The 17,691-nt window shown below is 37.4% G+C and overlaps 1 protein-coding gene across 3 annotated transcripts in view; it reads left to right on the top strand.

The window, feature by feature from the left end:
* Positions 1-17,691, top strand: part of PEX5L (peroxisomal biogenesis factor 5 like) — a 223,991-nt gene that overhangs the window by 54,022 nt on the left and 152,278 nt on the right. For 2 of the 3 annotated variants that reach the window (XM_030329907.1, XM_030329906.1), the window contains exons 1-2: positions 3,793-4,940; positions 6,444-6,515. The exons of the other annotated variant lie outside the window; for it this stretch is intronic. In XM_030329907.1, the coding sequence (XP_030185767.1) occupies positions 4,848-4,940; positions 6,444-6,515 (165 nt within the window). In that variant the 5' untranslated portion in view covers positions 3,793-4,847. Of the gene's footprint in view, positions 1-3,792; positions 4,941-6,443; positions 6,516-17,691 lie in introns of those variants that run through there. 3 annotated transcript variants of the gene reach the window in all.

Genomic DNA, 17,691 nt, shown 5'->3' with positions numbered 1-17,691 from the left:
AGAGTCAAGAGGAAAGAGGCATATTAAATGCAATAAACAAAACATCCACTTCACCATACTACCACACTTGCCACAAGGGACGTAAGCAATAACTGTAGCATGAATCCCTACATTTTTTTACAAAATAAGCTTTTATTCCTCCAGAAACATAATAAAGGAAGGGTAAAGCCCTGACCCAGTTGTTTTTCTGCAAAGTAGACTTTAAGTGAGTCTTTTCTATGGCAATTTTATGGATCTCTCAAGCAATCACACTTTGTTTACTTTCTTTTTTATTATGAAAGAAATCCATTCTTCTTTCAAAAAGTACTCCCAAGTATAAAGAGAACATATAGATCATGAATAATTCCATTTCCCAGAGAAAAGGACTTTTAATATTTGGTATGTATCCTTACAGATTTCTCTTCTATAAATATATGTCAAATAACTGTAAATTTTCAAAGAGAAACACGCAGTTTTTCTCCAAAAAGCGTTTGTTCTTCCTTTCTTGCCTCGTGAATTCTAGCCCCTCATTCTCTGGCATCTACAGTTTTACTTTCTTCACTAATTCCTTCTTGAACTATAAATGAATTTAGTACCTTTACACAAAGGAGGGGGAAGCTACAATTTTCCCAGTATTCTTTCCCTCTGTTTTTGTCTTTCCACTCCATCTTCCCTCCCACCCTTTTTTAAAATTTTTTTAATGTTTATTTATTTTTGAGAGAGAGACAGAGATAGAGCACGAGTCTGGGAGAGGCAGAGAGAGGGAGACAGAATCCAAAGCAGGCTGCAGGCTCTGAACTGTCAGCACAGAGCCGGACTCGGGGCCAGAACCCACGAACTGTGAGATCATGGTTACCCGACTGAGCCACCCAAGTGCCCTCCTCCCACCTTTTTTAAAAACTGTGGTAGAATACTTAACACGAGATCTACCATCTTAATAAATTTTTCCCTTTCTCTTTTCATTCAAGCTTTTCTAAAGGCAAATAAGTTCCTTTCTCAGTATCTGTACTCCCTTACCACCAATGTAGCCACTAATTTACTCTGATCTTGGTTCCAGGAATTCTTCTCTTCCTAAGGTCCTTGATGGCTGCTAGAATGTCCAATACAATGAGAGTGTGCAGTGTACATCCTTACCTAACCGTTCATCAGCATTTGACAGTAGAGCTCTTTCTTTGACTGTATCCTCCTGGTTCTCCTCCTACACATAGGACCGCTCCTATTCAGCCTCTGCCCATTCTTTAAACATAACAATTCCCCGGGACTCTGGCCTTAGTCCTTATCTCTTCCGCTTTCTTTTTTAATGAGCTCATCCAGTCCTGCAATTTTAGTTATCCCCAGCAATCCATATGTCCTGCCCTTATGTCTCTTCTCAGATATCGACCTGTGTATCCGAGTGACCCACTGCATCTTTCCACTTGGAGGAACTTTCCAAAGACATCACAAACTCAGCATATATCTTTTCAGCACATCATTTCTTTTCCCAATCCTCCTCCCTCTCATGGAGACCCTATTCAGTTGGTGGCAACACCATTTAACAACTGTAATAGTGTAAATAACAGCAGAGACATTTGACACATTTGTCAAATTTGACCATTGAAATAAGTAATATTTACATTTATTTTGACATCTGTAGTCAATCACAAATTGCACTGGGGGCTAATTCATACTATGAGCTCTAAAAACAGACTGCTAGAGAATTTGATAATTAGAAGTCCATTGGTGACTGTGAATACAATTACTGTAAATTGCAACCTGATTGTAATTGGTTTAAAAGTGAAGAGAAAGGAAGGAGCTGTTACTAGTGAGCACAGACCAGCTTTCAAGTTTGACAGTGGGAAGATAAGAGAGATTAAATGAATGTCTTTAGGGGAAAGGAGATGTGAGGAAGTCATCTTTTAGAACAAGGAAAGCAACAATTTTGCTAGCTGTGGGAAGAAGGTGGTGGAGAAGAAAGGATAGAAGATAGGGATAATAGGAAGATAAGAATTGAATACTGACAACCATAAAAAAAAAGAGAGTAGGGGGATCTTTGTTGCTTTTGTCTATATTATATATTCTTCGTGTAACATTTGTTTTACTAAATTCAGGTCTACTCTTTGTCATTAAATAAATAACAGTAAAAAATATTTTTAAAATATTTACATGTAACTTTTTAAAGTTTTTGTTTAAATTCCAGTTAGTTAACATACAGTGTAATGTTAGTTTCAGGTGTACAGTTTAGTGATTCAGCACTTCCATACATCACCTGGTGCTCATCACAAGTGCACTCCTTCATCCCCTCACCCATTTAACCCATCCTCCCACCCACCTCCCCTCTAGTAACCATCAGTTTGTTCTCTATAGTTAAGAGTGTTTTTTGGTTTGTCTGTCTCTCTTTTTTTCCCCTATGCTCATTTGTTTTGTTTTTTAAATTCCACATATAAGTGAAATCATATGGTATTTGTCTTTCTCTGATTTATTTCATTTAGCATAATACTCTCTAGCTCCATCCACATCATTGCAATTGGCAAGATTTCATTCTTTTTGATGGCTGAGTAATTTTCCATTATATATAATGGAAATGTGTGTGTATATATATATACACACATATATATACCACATCTTTATCCAGTCATCAGTCAATGGACATTTGGGCTCTTTCCATAATTTGGCTATTGTTGATAATGCTGCTATAAGCATTGGCGTGCATGTATCCCTTGAAATAAGTATTTTTGTATCCTTTGAGTAGATACCTAGTAGTTCAATAATGCAGTTGTTGGATTGTAGGGTAGTTCTATTTTTAACTTTTTGAGGAATCTCCATACTGTTTTCCCAAGCGGCTGCACCAGTTTGCATTTTTCTATGTAATCTTTAACCTTTACATTTATTTACATTATTATTCTGTAGTCAGGCAAAAATTGCAATTGAGGCTAATTTGCACAATTAACTAATTAATGTGTTTCTTTTCCTTTTGAAAATTTCCTTCCTGTATTCCATCACTAATAAGTATGAAGAATCCTTTTAATTCGACAGATGTCTTTCGGTTAAAACTCTTACTTTTTAATAAACTCCTATTCTAAAATGAACAATGAGAGTTTCATTTTTCAAGTCTCTACCCCACCAGATTTTGTTGTTTTGTTTTGGTTTTTTGTTATTTTGCTTTTTTGTTACTACTTGAAAAATTTTCTTATATAATGCATCCTATATCCGTGGGCATGTATTGTTTTTCTATACAGTTTCCAAGTTTTATAGTTTATCTAATTCAAGTGAGTAAACCCACATTTCTGTTCTACTTTTGTGGATGAGAGAATGAAAGGTGGGAAGCAGGAGGTAGATAAGGTTAAAGAGAGATGGTGGAATGTCTGCAGAAAGGAAAGTTTACCAGTTAGACTCAAATTCTTAAGAAAACTATAGCTCTGATTCAATGGTATTAACAAAGTTATCAGCACTAACAAAAAACTAGGCAGTTCTCCTTGCAGTTACTCAGGAAGGATTCAGAATGGTGTGGGGAAGATGGGAGGGCTACACTGGACACTTAGCCAATGTCAAAGGAGTTATAAGGAGTGAGGCATCCTCGGCAAATGACTATTTTCTTTCTCTCTTTCCTCACTTCTCCGGCCTCAAAGTCCGCACCATTTTAGCTCCACAGCACTGACACTCCCTTCTCAGCTGCTCATAGATGAGCAGTGCACAGAATCTACCATCAGCAGGCAGCATGCTAAGGTTGTGGTGGAGAGGGCCTGACCTTATTGCCTCAGTTGAAATCCTCAGCTCCAGTGTCTGCCAGACGAGGTGGGAGGGGCACAGGAAGTGACTACCCTCTGGCTTCTCCTCCCACAGAAGCCCTGCCTCCTCACGCAGGACAGTAGAGAGGTTAGCTTTCTTTCTCCTTCTAGTTCAGTCCTTTGGCTAATGTGAAAGACCACGCAGAAGCTTTGGAGTTGCTTTTTGTGCTTGAAAAAAGTGCATAGATAGAAGACAGGGATTCCTGGCTGGGAGGAGGGAGGAGAGCTGAAGATCTCTGCCTGGGCTGGCTGAGCTAAGCAGTCAAAGTGGGAAGCTGAGTGCTTGAAAGAGGATTATGCTCGCACTAGAAATAAGCAGTAAGTGAGCGAATAACCATTATGGTTTAGAAAAGGATTAATCCCCCTGGGGTTATGGGGTGAAGTAGAAAATATTGCTTAACTCTAGAGTAAAACTGTAAGGCTTCTGACTCTGTATACAGTTGTGTGCTGTTTGGAGAGTAGGGGCTTAAATGCAAAATCAGAGCTCTAAATGCCTCCTCCCACTCTTGGAAAATGCCAGCTTCTACTTAGAATAGTTGTGGATATAATCTCCTTCCCTGACCTAGCCTCTTTCCAGGAAAATATATTCCTAAATCAGTAAGGAAGTTAGGATTAAATTGGAAAGGTGGAATTTGGTAGTGGTAGAATTGCAATCTTGAATTATGTTTGGTGAATGCTGACATTGTTATATCAGTGAGCAGTGATTTGTTAATCACAAGGAAGTCTGAGATTGGGGCATTAAAAAGGGAAAATTGAGAGCTTTTATGACAAGGAGGCTGAATAGTCTGTATGCGTACGATGAAATATGAAAATGTATATAAGTAATAATAGATGGGGTGTTTTAAGGAGCATTAAAAGTAGAACAGCAGTCAGGAAACCTAGAAGTGCTCGGATAAAATTTAGTTAGAAAAGAAGAGATTTTAGTTTCAATGACTTTTTGTGCTAGCCAAAAATTTCATAATGTTTACAAAGTCAAGACAATGATTCAGGGATACTTTGATTATTGTCATACATTATAAATACTGTTGCTGGGCAAGATCTGTGGTTCTTTGGTCAGCAAGTTCTGGCAATGACACCACTGCCGCTGGTGCAAAGAATTCTGGGATGCCTGACAGTGAAATGGATGGAAGGACCCACATTCCAACTCTACTTAATGTCCTTTTGTCCAGAAATCGGGTCATGCAAATGAGCTACTTGGTACGTATATAGATCAATATTCGGAAAGGCATTTCTAAATGTTTTGTATTAGGTCTCTGGACAATATCTTATGGCAACCAGTAGACTAAAAGGATACAAAAACAAAAGTGATAGGAGGGAAGTCAGCTTGACTGAAACCAAACCTGTTCTTTTTGTTTTCCATCAATCCTGAAATGGAACCTCAAATGAGCAGAAGAATAATAGAGAGAAATACTGTGGCCATCTGTTCTGTTCTAAGTGGCTAAATTCATTAATATATGAATGAAAATTTAGATTTTATTTATGCATCCTAATACTTGAAGATTCAGAAATCTCTTTATTACAGAAAAACCCACGAAAATAAGAAGTATGTTTATTGGGGAGGAAGGGGAAAAAATAGACAAGAATTATATCCCACGGTATAAAGAAGATTTACGTCATGTTCACTGAAGGATATAGTTCTTCCCTCAATGAGATGGGGATCCTAATACGGCACAATAGATGCAAACAAATATTTTTAGTTCCCTTAATTCTGGTTGATGCAGTTAATACAGAAAGACAGATGAAGTTAATACAGAAGACAAAGAAAAGATTCTTTAAAAAATATTAACCTTGAACTACACTAACTATGTAGTGAATTTTATTTTCCTTTTCTTACTGGTCCTCTACAGAGGTACTATGATTTCTGAAATTATGAAGAAGCAATCTTCCTTTTCTAGTATTCCTATCAACAAGTGCACTGGGAGAAAGAAAAAAAAAAGACTCAGATGTATTATCTTTCTCCTATAGCACAACAGTAAAATGGTTAAAATGATCTGTGACATTTTCTAACTTTACAACTTTTGCTTTGGGGAAGATAGTTGGGGGTTGGACCTGGGTGGGGGAAGGGAAGACAAAATGCCAATAAAGTGCATTTTTAAAAAATGGTCTATATCCTTCCAACTTTTCAAACTACGTAATTTTGAAAACTATCTTACATATCTTTTAAAAATTATTTCTGAGTTATTTTTTCCAGTGTTAGTTTTCATCAGATTTGTAAGCAAATGTAGAAAATCTGTAGGTTCGTTATCTGAGTTGTATAGTGCTTATCTTATTCTTACAAATATAAAAGGGATTAAAATAAAACATTTAATCCTTGAAGTCTTAAGCATAGTGCAATTACTAAATGCAGTTTCAGTCTTTAATAAAAATGTGCTGGGACTCTTAAAGGAATTGTTGATCTATCTCAAATTACTAAAGAATCTGTTTTGAAACTACAAAAGTGAAAAAACATAACAATATTCAGAAAAAGATTAAAAGTGTAATTTGGATGGGAGAGGCTAGGCAGAAATACTTGATGAGTAATTATAAGCCTGAAGTTTGACAATAAAAACATTTGCTGTTGTCCACGAGAGATTGATATAAAAAATGATGTATTTTGACAAGTGAACAAGGCTAAGTAAAGTATTTAAAAAGTATTAAGTGGAAATTAACATTATTAATGGAAAGAAACTAAATGATCATTTAAAATTATTCTTTCACAAGAAAAGTAAAGAAAAAGGATATGGAAAACTAAGCAGTGATGAAGACCTCGAAATAATTGTTGATCAAAAGCAGGTAAGTGAATGCTTACATACATTTTCTACTGTTGCACTGTAGATCTTTGACAACTGAGGCCCTTTGAGTGTTCAGTCCTGCCCTGGTGGCTGTATTAGCCTGTCCAGCTGAGGCCCGCTTAACAAGATAGATTTTGAGAGCAGCTAAGCCTCCCCCTATGATCCCTCTGATCCACTGACTTCTACATGATGTCAACATGCATGTTCTATATATAAAGACAATGAAAAATAGAACAAGATAAGAGGACTTTTAGAAAATTACATGACCCAGGGAAAAATGAATCAATACAGCAATGATAATTTGGTTGGAGAAAAAAATTAGACAAGAATCAGAAAGTGTGTTATTTTGAAAGTGAGAAAGCTAACATTAGTGCGAAACAATGAATATGCTTTAAGGGAAGGGGGGTAAAAGACCAAAAATACTGGGAAGTTGAAAACATATACATTGCCCAGTTTACTTTATCAGAATATCTGCAATAAATATAGAGATCTCTTTTTTTTTTAAATAAAAAGAAAAAGCTACTTAATATTCTTTAATACTGCCTGTGATTTGAAAAACATCTAGCTTGGATTTTATATGGGCCCATAATGTGGAATGAAAGCTGCTTAATAGACCATAAACAATGACATACCAGGTAATGGAAGGTTTCCAACTAATGCCACTGAATTGGCATTGGCCCTTAATATCTCTGTTAATTATTGAGGAGACAACATAACTGCACATCTATTTAATGTGTAAGTGGCCCTAATTCTGAGGGTGACGTAAGCTCAGGTGGAGACTGAGAAATAATTCAAAGGAGTCTGCGTAGATGAAAAGGTTAGAAAGAAAGCAGTCAGCAAGTTACAGGAAGGCAAGTTGCATTTGGACAGTTTCCTAATTGTGCAGTTTGTTTTGCATCATGACAACTGCATTAAAGGAGCCATTGTGTATATTTCTGAAAAAAAAGAAAAATGACCACCAGAAGAGAGCAATCAGGAGCCGTTGAGTTAGAGACCTACTTCTTAGGTCTGGAATAATTGAAGTAGTTGAAATGGTCTTCTGGGAGAAAACTCACCAAAAAAAAAGCATCTCCCCAGAAGTGCAGAATATGTTGATCTTACAGGGTTCACTCAGACTACCTTCAAATTAATGTTTCTTGCCTTATCTTTACTCTCCTACTTTTGAGTAAATTGGGGGACAAGGAGTACAGGTCGGTGAGGACTTTGGCCATGTATTTCTACTTAGTGCCAAATTGTCAGGTTAGTTAATAGGATAAGTGTGGCTGGAGCTCGAGTGCTCTGCTGGGCTATTGGCTATCATTTTAATTATGCCAGATTAATTACTTGGAGCACACAATCTCCATCTCCCACAGATCCTATTCCTAGACTGACATTCTCATTGAAGGACTGGCAGATGAACTAATGAAATACAATTGAGTATATTATGAGAACACACATACCTATCCATTTCTCTATTAAAATGAAAAGTAAGTTATTTTTTTATTTCTTCCTTGATCATGTATAAGTCAAATGTTTATAATGTTTTTATAATGTTAATGTTTAATGTTTTTTGTACTTTGTTAGTATCATCCTACCCTCAAAGTCTGCTTTTCTTTCTTTCTTCCTTCCTTCCTTCCTTCCTTCCTTCCTTCCTTCCTTCCTTCCTTTTTTTTTCTTTGCCTTAAGCTTTTTTTTGTTTGTTTTAACTAAATTTTGGGATTCAGAAAACCATAAATGTATACATTGAGATCTCTGGAGTGGAAAGCCCAAGAGAGTCATTGTTCTTTTTTTCTCATGGTACCTTTCACAACATGTATGTAGTTGTCCCTAAACGCATTTTATTAACTGTTAAGGGAACCGACTTTGCTTCTGTTTCAGAAAATAATGCTATTTTATACCTGGATCAAATAAGGGAGGATTTGATTTGCTCAGTCATTGTTTGCCTCTGTAGTTATCATGTTTCTTCCAGTGGCATTGCACCAGTTGGAACCAGTTGGCAGTGACCCAGCTCTGCTGAGTCATTCATGTCAAAACACGTTTTAAAAGGCGAGTAATTATGAATATGAGTTGGCTTTCATGTTTGCTGTTGGCAGTAAGACTAGTCCTTCCTTTTTGGGAAGGTTTACTTGGTGGTGATGTTGTGAGCAAATCCTAGGTTGAAATAATGACAATGTTGATAACTCAAAGCAAAACATTTAGGAAAACACTCTAATTAGTCTTTATAATACCACCAAAAATTCTTTCTGTGCTTAAGAGATCAACATTAAAAGTGTGTATGTGTGTAAAACACATTTGTTTAATATTGCTTCATCTCATAGATATTATATTGGGGAGGAATCTTTATGCTCAATTTATTCTTCCTATAACATTTTACAAACATGGTAGATATTTTTGTTAGTCAATCTTCATATAACTGCCAAAAGAAAATCTAGAGAAGATAAATAAAATAGTTGGAGTGCTGTGCTGGGCAGAAGTCTACTAATCTCATTAAATCTGTCATTCAGAAGCTGTCGCTCTACAAATGCTGTGCAAGCTATATGCCATTTTATCAGTCGTGTGATTTGCAAGACTTGTACTTCCACAAAAAGTTCACAATTTTGCTTATATAAGCAAATTAATAACAGAAATAGCACAGAGTGTGTGGATTTTGTTCTCCCTGACTGCCTCCATTCAAGGGGGTAAAAGGTGATTTCTGTTATTTTTACATGAGAAAAAGTGATTTTGGAAATGTGTAAGGTTTTATTCTTAAAAGGCAATATTGTTCTTTTCTCTTTGTGAAATTTTATTAGAAAAATTTATTTGAAATACATATGAAAATGTTCTAGAGAATTCTTAGACTAGTGCTAATGTCCTAAAGTAACAGGTGCCATATGTAATCACACATATATACACACATATATAGTCATTTAAATATAAATGTATGAGACTGGCATTGGAGTCCATATTTTCCACTAGAAATCCCTAGAGTTTTCAAACTTCAAGCATAGGAAAGCAATCGAAGGAAGCATATTCAATTAAAATCTTAATGGTTCTAAACCCCAGACATTTGACATAAATATATGTGTATTGCATTATTTATATAATCAGTAAATATAATTATTAAATTATTACATGTAATTATTAATAAATATATAATTAATAAATTATATATTTGGCTTTCTAGAATAAATATTAAAAGAGAAATTTTAAATGTATATTTTGGATCATTTTTATTATTCTTAAAATATTCTTTCCTGATTGATCTTGTAGATCTTGTTTAGGAATAGGTTTCATGTACATATTAATTTCCTTTTGAGATTTTAGGGATGGGAATGAGGGAGTAGATGGTCAAGTACCTTGAGTACGGGATCAAAAACATTATCTACTTTGAATAAATAATAAATTAATTCTATTTTAAATTGCTATTTTTAATTAGAATAGAGCCACCTTCGTTCAAGGTTTATGACATGCTGGACCAAGATGACTTTTCTTCTAAAATATTTTCAATTTCCAAGTTAACTTAAAGGACCTAACAAAAGGTAACACAAAAGTATAGAATTTATGATTATATGAAGGATACACTCACAGGCTCAAATATTTAAAGAATGGTTTTAACAGTATGTCATGGATCCAGTTGGTTATAGGACTCAGAGTTGCAGATGCATAGCCTTCAGTGCAGTAAGGTGGGGAAATGTCAAATATCAGCCAGTTACAAGAGGAACAATTGTACAGAGGTCAGAGCAGTGGTTCTCAAATCTTAGCAGCCTCAGAATCCCCTGGAAGGCTTGTTGGAGGTTTTGGCGTGGGGGGGGGGGGAGGTGCGGGCATCCCCAGAGTTTCTGATTCTGTAGGTAAGAGGTAGGGCCAAGAATTTGCATTTCTATATCCTTAGCTCCCACTGCTGGTCCCAGACTACACTTTGAGAACTGCTGGACCAAAGGAAACAATTATTGTAGTTCTAAAGGGAAAAAATAGTTATATAAGGACTTGTAATAAATTCTACACTCTTCAACTGAGCATTACCTGGATACCTAAAGACTAGAATTCATAGACATCCAACATAATGATGCTGAAAACAAGAAAACCACAGCCATTTATACTCAAAGGTGCTTTTAAGACCCAGGTTTGTAGTATGACTAAATTCCACTCAATAGCCTTGTGAGCTTGAATCAGTTTGAGGTATTTATTTATTTGTCAAATATTATTCTGCTCTTACCATCTCTTAGAGTTTCTCTGAGAAGATAAAATCTATTAAAATGCTTTATAAACTGTAAATCGTTATGCCATTTTAATTAACTAGTCATTACCACTATATCAGTCTGCTTCACCTGCCACATGAATTATCATAGACTAGATGGCTTAAACAATAGACATTTATTTCTCACAGTTCTGGAGGCTGGGAAGTCCAAGATCAAGGTGCTGGTATGGCCAGTTTCTGGTAAAAGCCCTCTTCCTGGTTTATAGAGAGCTGCATTCTCACTGTGCTTTCTGTGTTTTCATATGGCAAGGAGAAAGAGCTCTGGAGTCTCTTCCTCTTATTAGGGCCCTACCCTTATGGACTCATTTAACCTTCACTTCTTCTTGTAGGCCCTATCTCCAAATATAGTCACATTGGGCTTCAACATATGAATTTGTGGGGAGGGATACAAGCACTCAGTCCCTAGTACCCCACAACCCCAATTTAGCAGAATATTGAGATCTAGAAAGGTGAATCAAGTTGCCCTGAGTCCTGATTAGGTACATAGAGAACACTGGAAGCCAGCCCTCCCTCCTGACAGTCCAATACTCTTTCTGTCACTCCATGTAGCTCTCTACAGTTGCCCATTACTGTCATCCCATAGGTGGGTCTTAAGAAACTATTTTGTTCAGTGTTTTAATTATATAAATATACTAGGAAGTATCATAAGTGGCCAGTATTTATTTATTGAACCCTCACAGGGATAATCTTTTCCATAAACACTGCTTAACTGTTTACTTCCCTCTTGACCCCTATGCATTTGTTAGGAGAGAAATGCTCTTCAGAGTAAGTGTATACAGAAGTAGAGCTAAAAAGTTGTTGACATTCTGTTACTCTTCCCTTCCCTACAAAACTTCCTCAGAGAGGAGGCATGAGAGCACCATGGAGAGAGACAAAACATACTTTTCTTGGCCCAAAACCTTTCTGAGAGTGTCCTTTTAAATTTATAGGAGAAACCTGAGCAGAAAGCAATGGAAACTAGAATTTCTGTGATTTTTCTCTAAAGAAAAAGAAGAAACAAAGTATAGCCACCCCCTTGTATTTTCAGTAACAGGGAAGCACTTGGATAGGATTACAATTCTATCCTAGTGGTCATTGTGAGAATGAATCCTAAAGAAGAGAATACAAGCCATCATGAAATAAAAATGAAAGAATGAGAAAAACCAATGAACGGGAAAGGGTACCCAACTTCCCTCTGGTGTTAACAGATAGTGTGGTCGTATCACCATCTAAGCAGCTGACACGAGTCTTGGATTCATAAATGCTAAAGGGATGGGGATGATATGTGTCACTGCCTTGTACTCAGTACCATCTGGCCAGTGCTTTCTTTGCCATTACAATATGGCAGCTTAACTTAAATATAATTCAGATCCTATTACTTCTGAGGAGATTTTTAAAGTGTGAGACCATGTTTCTTGGTATCATGTGTAAAACTGGCCTGGAATACCTTCTTGGGGATCAGTATTGGTCACCAAGAACAGAAACCCCTCTAGAGTTGCAGAAAAGAGACCATCTGGTCAGCCTGGAGATTCTGAAGCAGGACACTCTGAGACACTGAAAGGACAAAGCACATTCTGCAGTTGTGGTTGCCCTCATTACTCTCAGAGCAGACAGATTCATTAGTGCTTTCCTTAGGAAAGACTGATAGATGAGAAATGGTTCAATGAAAATAAGGCATACGTATTTGTGATGAGAGAGACTGAAGCTATTCAAATTTGCTGTCTATCTGAAATCAACATTGTAGTAAACAAAGATTCACTACTGTAGCCCAATCAGTGCCATCTTGTCTGCAAAGCTATTTATCATCATAAATATTGTACAAGAAAGGGGAAAAGTTTTCCACTAGGTTAAGTAGAAAAATTACTGGAATAAAGGCATGATCACCCTGCGTTTTATTCCTGAATATTTCCTATTTTTGTCAAGAAACAGAAAAATCGTTCTGAGTTACTGGTAATTTGGCAAGGGTGGAGTGGGGGGAAGCATAGTAATGCAAAATATTTTATTTTATGTTTTCCTTATAAACTCACAATGGGGAGTTTATTTTTGTTTGTTTAACTTCATGCATTTCAATTCAGTGTACCAATTCCCCTAAGCATCACCTCTGACTCTAAGAAAAACAAAAAGGGTAGACCTAATATCTTAATTTCAGAGTCTTCTGACATGTTACTGAGATCTGAAGGTAGAAGCCCAGAAGATGTAGATGGCCACTCTTTTTTTTTTTTTTTTAATTTTTTTTTTTTTTTCAACGTTTATTTATTTTGGGACAGAGAGAGACAGAGCATGAACGGGGGAGGGGCAGAGAGAGAGGGAGACACAGAATCGGAAACAGGCTCCAGGCTCTGAGCCATCAGCCCAGAGCCCGACGCGGGGCTCGAACTCACAGACCGCGAGATCGTGACCTGGCTGAAGTCGGACGCTTAACCGACTGCGCCACCCAGGCGCCCCAATGGCCACTCTTTATAGAGTGACACAGAGACAAGCAAGAGAAACCTGAAGTAGGAGACCATCATTCTAGCTTCTAGTCTCGACATTGCTACTAACTAAGCAGAAGACACTAGAGTGAGCAATTTAAGTTCTCTGGGTTTCTATTTCTTTATCTCTAACGTGGAATAACACCATCTGGCTCAGATGTCTGTTGTGAGATTCAAATGGGGATATCCCTCTGGAGAACCTTGCATTCAGTTCATCCTCTTTTGGTCAGAACCAAGCCTAGAATCCAGGGCCACTGCAGCCTTTCTTTCATGTTCTTTCCACCAGCAGCTCATGCTTCCCTGAACATCAGGTTGGTTGTTGCATTGCAACATTTTTGCTTTGCTTATTCCCACTGCTTCACAAGTGTTCTGCGTGCTTTCTGTAAGGTGCCATCAGGTACTCTAGTGCTGGCTCCTCTGTCCCCACAAGCTTTGGACATTGTGAATATATGACAAAGTTGTTAAACACAGTGGTAGGAACAGGGCTTTCACAGTCAGGAATCTGAATTAAATCTGAATGAAAACAGGGTATGGTCACATAATAGTTTTATTATGGGAAAATTAACCAGCCTCTATGAGCCTCAGCCTGCTGTCTATAAAATGAGGAAAATACTATCTATTTCATAAAATAGTTGGGAGGATTAATAAGTTGCTGTATATAAATGCCTAGCAAAATGCATGGCATAATAAGTACTTTATAAATGGAAGGTACAGGAATCGGGGGTGGTGATGGTAAAACTCTTAGATTTTTATTGGCTGTACAGTTCCCTTGGATTTCTTCAGGACTGAGTTATAATAATTCTAAACAACCAAGTCTATTCTGGGGTCATAGATACATCCTTCTTGGATACACTAGGTACAGAAATGAGGAGAATAGATTGTGTATAAGGAAAATAGGGAGTGAGGGAAAAAGCCTCACAAGCTGGCCCCTCTAGAGGTGGCAGCACCTACCAGATCCAGCTAATTGCCATCTTGTTGGAAATTGGCTCCGAGTCACCACATATACTGATTTTTCAAGAGAAGCAATATGCTGCTTTTTAAATGTTTAAAATCAATTTAAAGTTGTTACAACAATGTGTAGTCAAACAAAGCAGTCTGAGTCTATATACAACCCTGGGGTTCCAATTTGTGACCTGTTATACTCATGAGATTCTAAAATCAAAGGAGAGTAGGATGCTGACATGGGCCTGGGTGGGCCTCTGCTCTCCCCTTCTTATTTCTCTCCTGCTTTATACCCTCCACCTTGAAAACTAACTTAACCTAGTTGTTGATTTGATGAAAATAATGAACATTCAAGTATAATTGTCAGATGGTTTTAAGTCTTCCAAGAAGTTCGAAAACCCAAAAGGGAACTGAACCATTTAACCTAAAATGTAAAAGAATACTCATCTGATAAAATGAGAAGGTCAGATATTATAAGCAGAAGGCATTGCCGATATTTCCTCCTATTCAGGTCTTTGGCCACCTCTTGGCAGCCTAGCATCTCAGTGAGTACACAAGTTACCAACATTGTTGGATAGCAAGCATCAGCTTTCCTCTACCAGTCCATCTTCCCCAATTTTCCAGACAGTAATGAAAATAACAGGGCTCGGTTAAAAACTATAATCACCAAGAAAGATCATGAATTGCCACCTCAAGTTCAACAAATATGTATGCATCACAGATCTTTATTTTAAAGTATTAATATACAGTCTATGTTCATTACATACAATATGAGAAAAACCTGGACTTTCCAGTTGGAAAAATATAGATGTTAAGTAATTTTCAAATAGCCCATTTTTTTTCTTTTTAATCGAATGGGGAAAGGTGCTGGCAGCATGTTTGGTCAGTGAGAAAATAAAGCAAAATTGAAATGACATGAGCTGACATGTTTGGTGTAAAAATGATGTGATATATGAAAATAACAGCCAGAGATGGTAATACTTAAAAGCAGACTCGGCCGATTGGAATGCAACTTGAAGAGAAACCATTCAACCTTTCACTGTGGAAGATTTGTTGTGCTTTTACTGGCTGTTTCTGGTTTTGTTTTGGGTTTTTGGTGGTTGTTTTTGTTGCTGTTTTAAGTAGATTCATCTGACCAACATGAGAACCGTAGACATCAGAGCTGTTAGGAACTTTAGATAATCTAATCCTGGAGCTTTCAAACTGTGCTCTGCGGGGCCCATTCTGGATTGTGAATTGGTGGGGAGGGCTGTCTGTGATGTGGCATCATCCCTTAGAGAGCGAGTCAGCCACTGGGTGTGCAGACAGGCTTTGTTCAATGAAAGGGTGCTGCTGCTAAGAAATTTAATTATATTATTCTAGTTCCATCAAAATAAGTTAAATGAGTTTAAGAGTAGGGAGATAGCTTGACTGTGTCACCAGGTTATTTTATATCAGGTCTGCAGCCTCTAGTCTTGGGTTCATTCATCTATCCTTGTAACTGCCTTTCTAAATTAAGCTGCTTATCCTTTCTTCTATATTCCCTCATGCTGGTCAGCTAAATATACCAACCAAGTCAGAAAAATCACTTGAAAGAAGTGTGCATTTCAAGTGCACAGCTTAATCTATGAAATTTGTTCTGGTAGATTTTTATGAAAGAATGTTTACATGAGATGCTTCTACTTCATAAAGGGGATCTCACAACTTTGTGACAACTTCCCAGTATATATCAGGATTCAGGTATTAAGGATTTTAAAAGTGGAATTTGTATCTCCTAAGACACCCCTAACAAGATTAGCAAAATGCTTCCTCCATGCCGAAGCAGACAGTTTCTACAGCTCATCTCAGGTCTTCTCCACCTGGATCAGTTTATCATCTCCTTCTCCGTTGGCTGTGCGCATTGTGGGCCGTGTCCGTGGTTCCACATGGAGTGTCCCAGTCCATCCATTTTGAGATGTGCTGCCAGTGTTTCACGCTGCAGGTGAACTCACTGATTACTGGTCGGATCGGTGGCTGTTGCCATAAGGGTTTTGAAAGCCAGGTGTGGGTGGAAATATTTATACTCATATTTACATTACATATTCAAAATCTGATAAATAAAGATAAAGGAGCAGACACACCATACAAATAATTTTTTTTTCTTATTTTGATATTTAAACAGCAGAGAGAGTTAAGAGTGTAACTGTCTCTTCTTCCCCTTCTGACTTTGGACCCAGACGTCTGTGATCTGCCATGGCCCCGACCTTGTCATTTCTGTGGTTGTGCATTTATTTCTCTCCCATCCAGGCTTCACCATACCGAGGCCTTTCCTTTCTGCTCAGCCCCATTCTCTGATCCCTGCCTCCGGAATGTGTCTCTTATTCTGACACTGCATATATAAGCTTTGACAGAAACGCAGTTCTTGCAAAACTGCTTTTTTTTTTTTAATGCTCCACTGCTTCCTTCCCTTTCTCCAAAACAACTCTACAATTCTGTCATTTCCATTTTAAGTCATTAATTTTTCACATGGTCTACCCCCAATCATAGTGAGTACCACTTCCTTCCTATCTTGTGATCTGGGGAAAACACATGCATACACAAATGATCATTCAACACAATTGTTATTTATTCCTCACCATAGTATTTTTTTTTTGGCCAAATGATCTCATTCTTGAAATATATGAATAAGTGACTTATTACAGAAATGGTGAGAGAAGGTACCATCTCGGCTTTGTGCGGGATGTTCTGAATAGAAAAAAACATTCATTCATCACTTTTTTCCAACAAAATTATCTCATTTGTATAATTTGTGAATAATTAATGAATTCTTGTGGTAGAAAAACACTAAACAGTTTATGGAAGTAGTTTTCTTCCAGACAAAGTTTGTCCAATGATCATTTCCCTAGAGCCTCAGCTTCTATTTTTAAACTTTAAATGTGCCCCCAAAACTGACGCATTAATTTTTGTGAACTATGGGAGTTTCTGAAAAACAATTACTGAGTGATGGTGCATTCGTTGATGGATTTTTTTTAATCAACTTGTTTAGTACAGAATAAAACAAATTGAAGCTCATGAACAGGCTTACTCTTCAATTTTTATGCTAAAGATGGAAAACCTTGCAAACTTTGCTTTTGCAGAAAGGGAAGCAATTTGTTTTTCACTAAACGAATGAGCAGTCTTATCCTTCCATCCAAACTTCAAGGAACTTGATTTAAAATCATCTCCCTGTGGGTCTATGAACCACAGTAGCCCAACAAGACATGCCCCATGAACTCCAACACTGCTCGGCTTAGTGTAGCCCACAGGTGGTAGGCACCCAAGACTGCAGACAACCAAGGCTTGTCACCGTCTCCCAAATAAAATGCAAACCCTTCAGTTGAACTTGCATGCTGTGCGTGGCCCAGCCCCTGACCACCCTGTTATTCTCATTCAGTGCCGCCTCCACTCTACACCCCATTCATATTGAACAACTTGAAGAACCCCAGGTGTGTAACGCTCTTTCTCCCTCTTGGCCTTCACCCTCTATATGTATATGTGTATACAGTCTGTATCACAGATCTTCTGATATGCCCCTGGGAGTGAAGGGTATAGGTTGGAGGGATGGAGGCCTC

This window comes from Lynx canadensis, chromosome C2, assembly GCF_007474595.2.
Source record: "Lynx canadensis isolate LIC74 chromosome C2, mLynCan4.pri.v2, whole genome shotgun sequence".
In the NCBI taxonomy this organism is placed as follows: domain Eukaryota; kingdom Metazoa; phylum Chordata; class Mammalia; order Carnivora; family Felidae; genus Lynx; species Lynx canadensis.
This window is presented reverse-complemented; position numbering and strand designations above follow the sequence as displayed.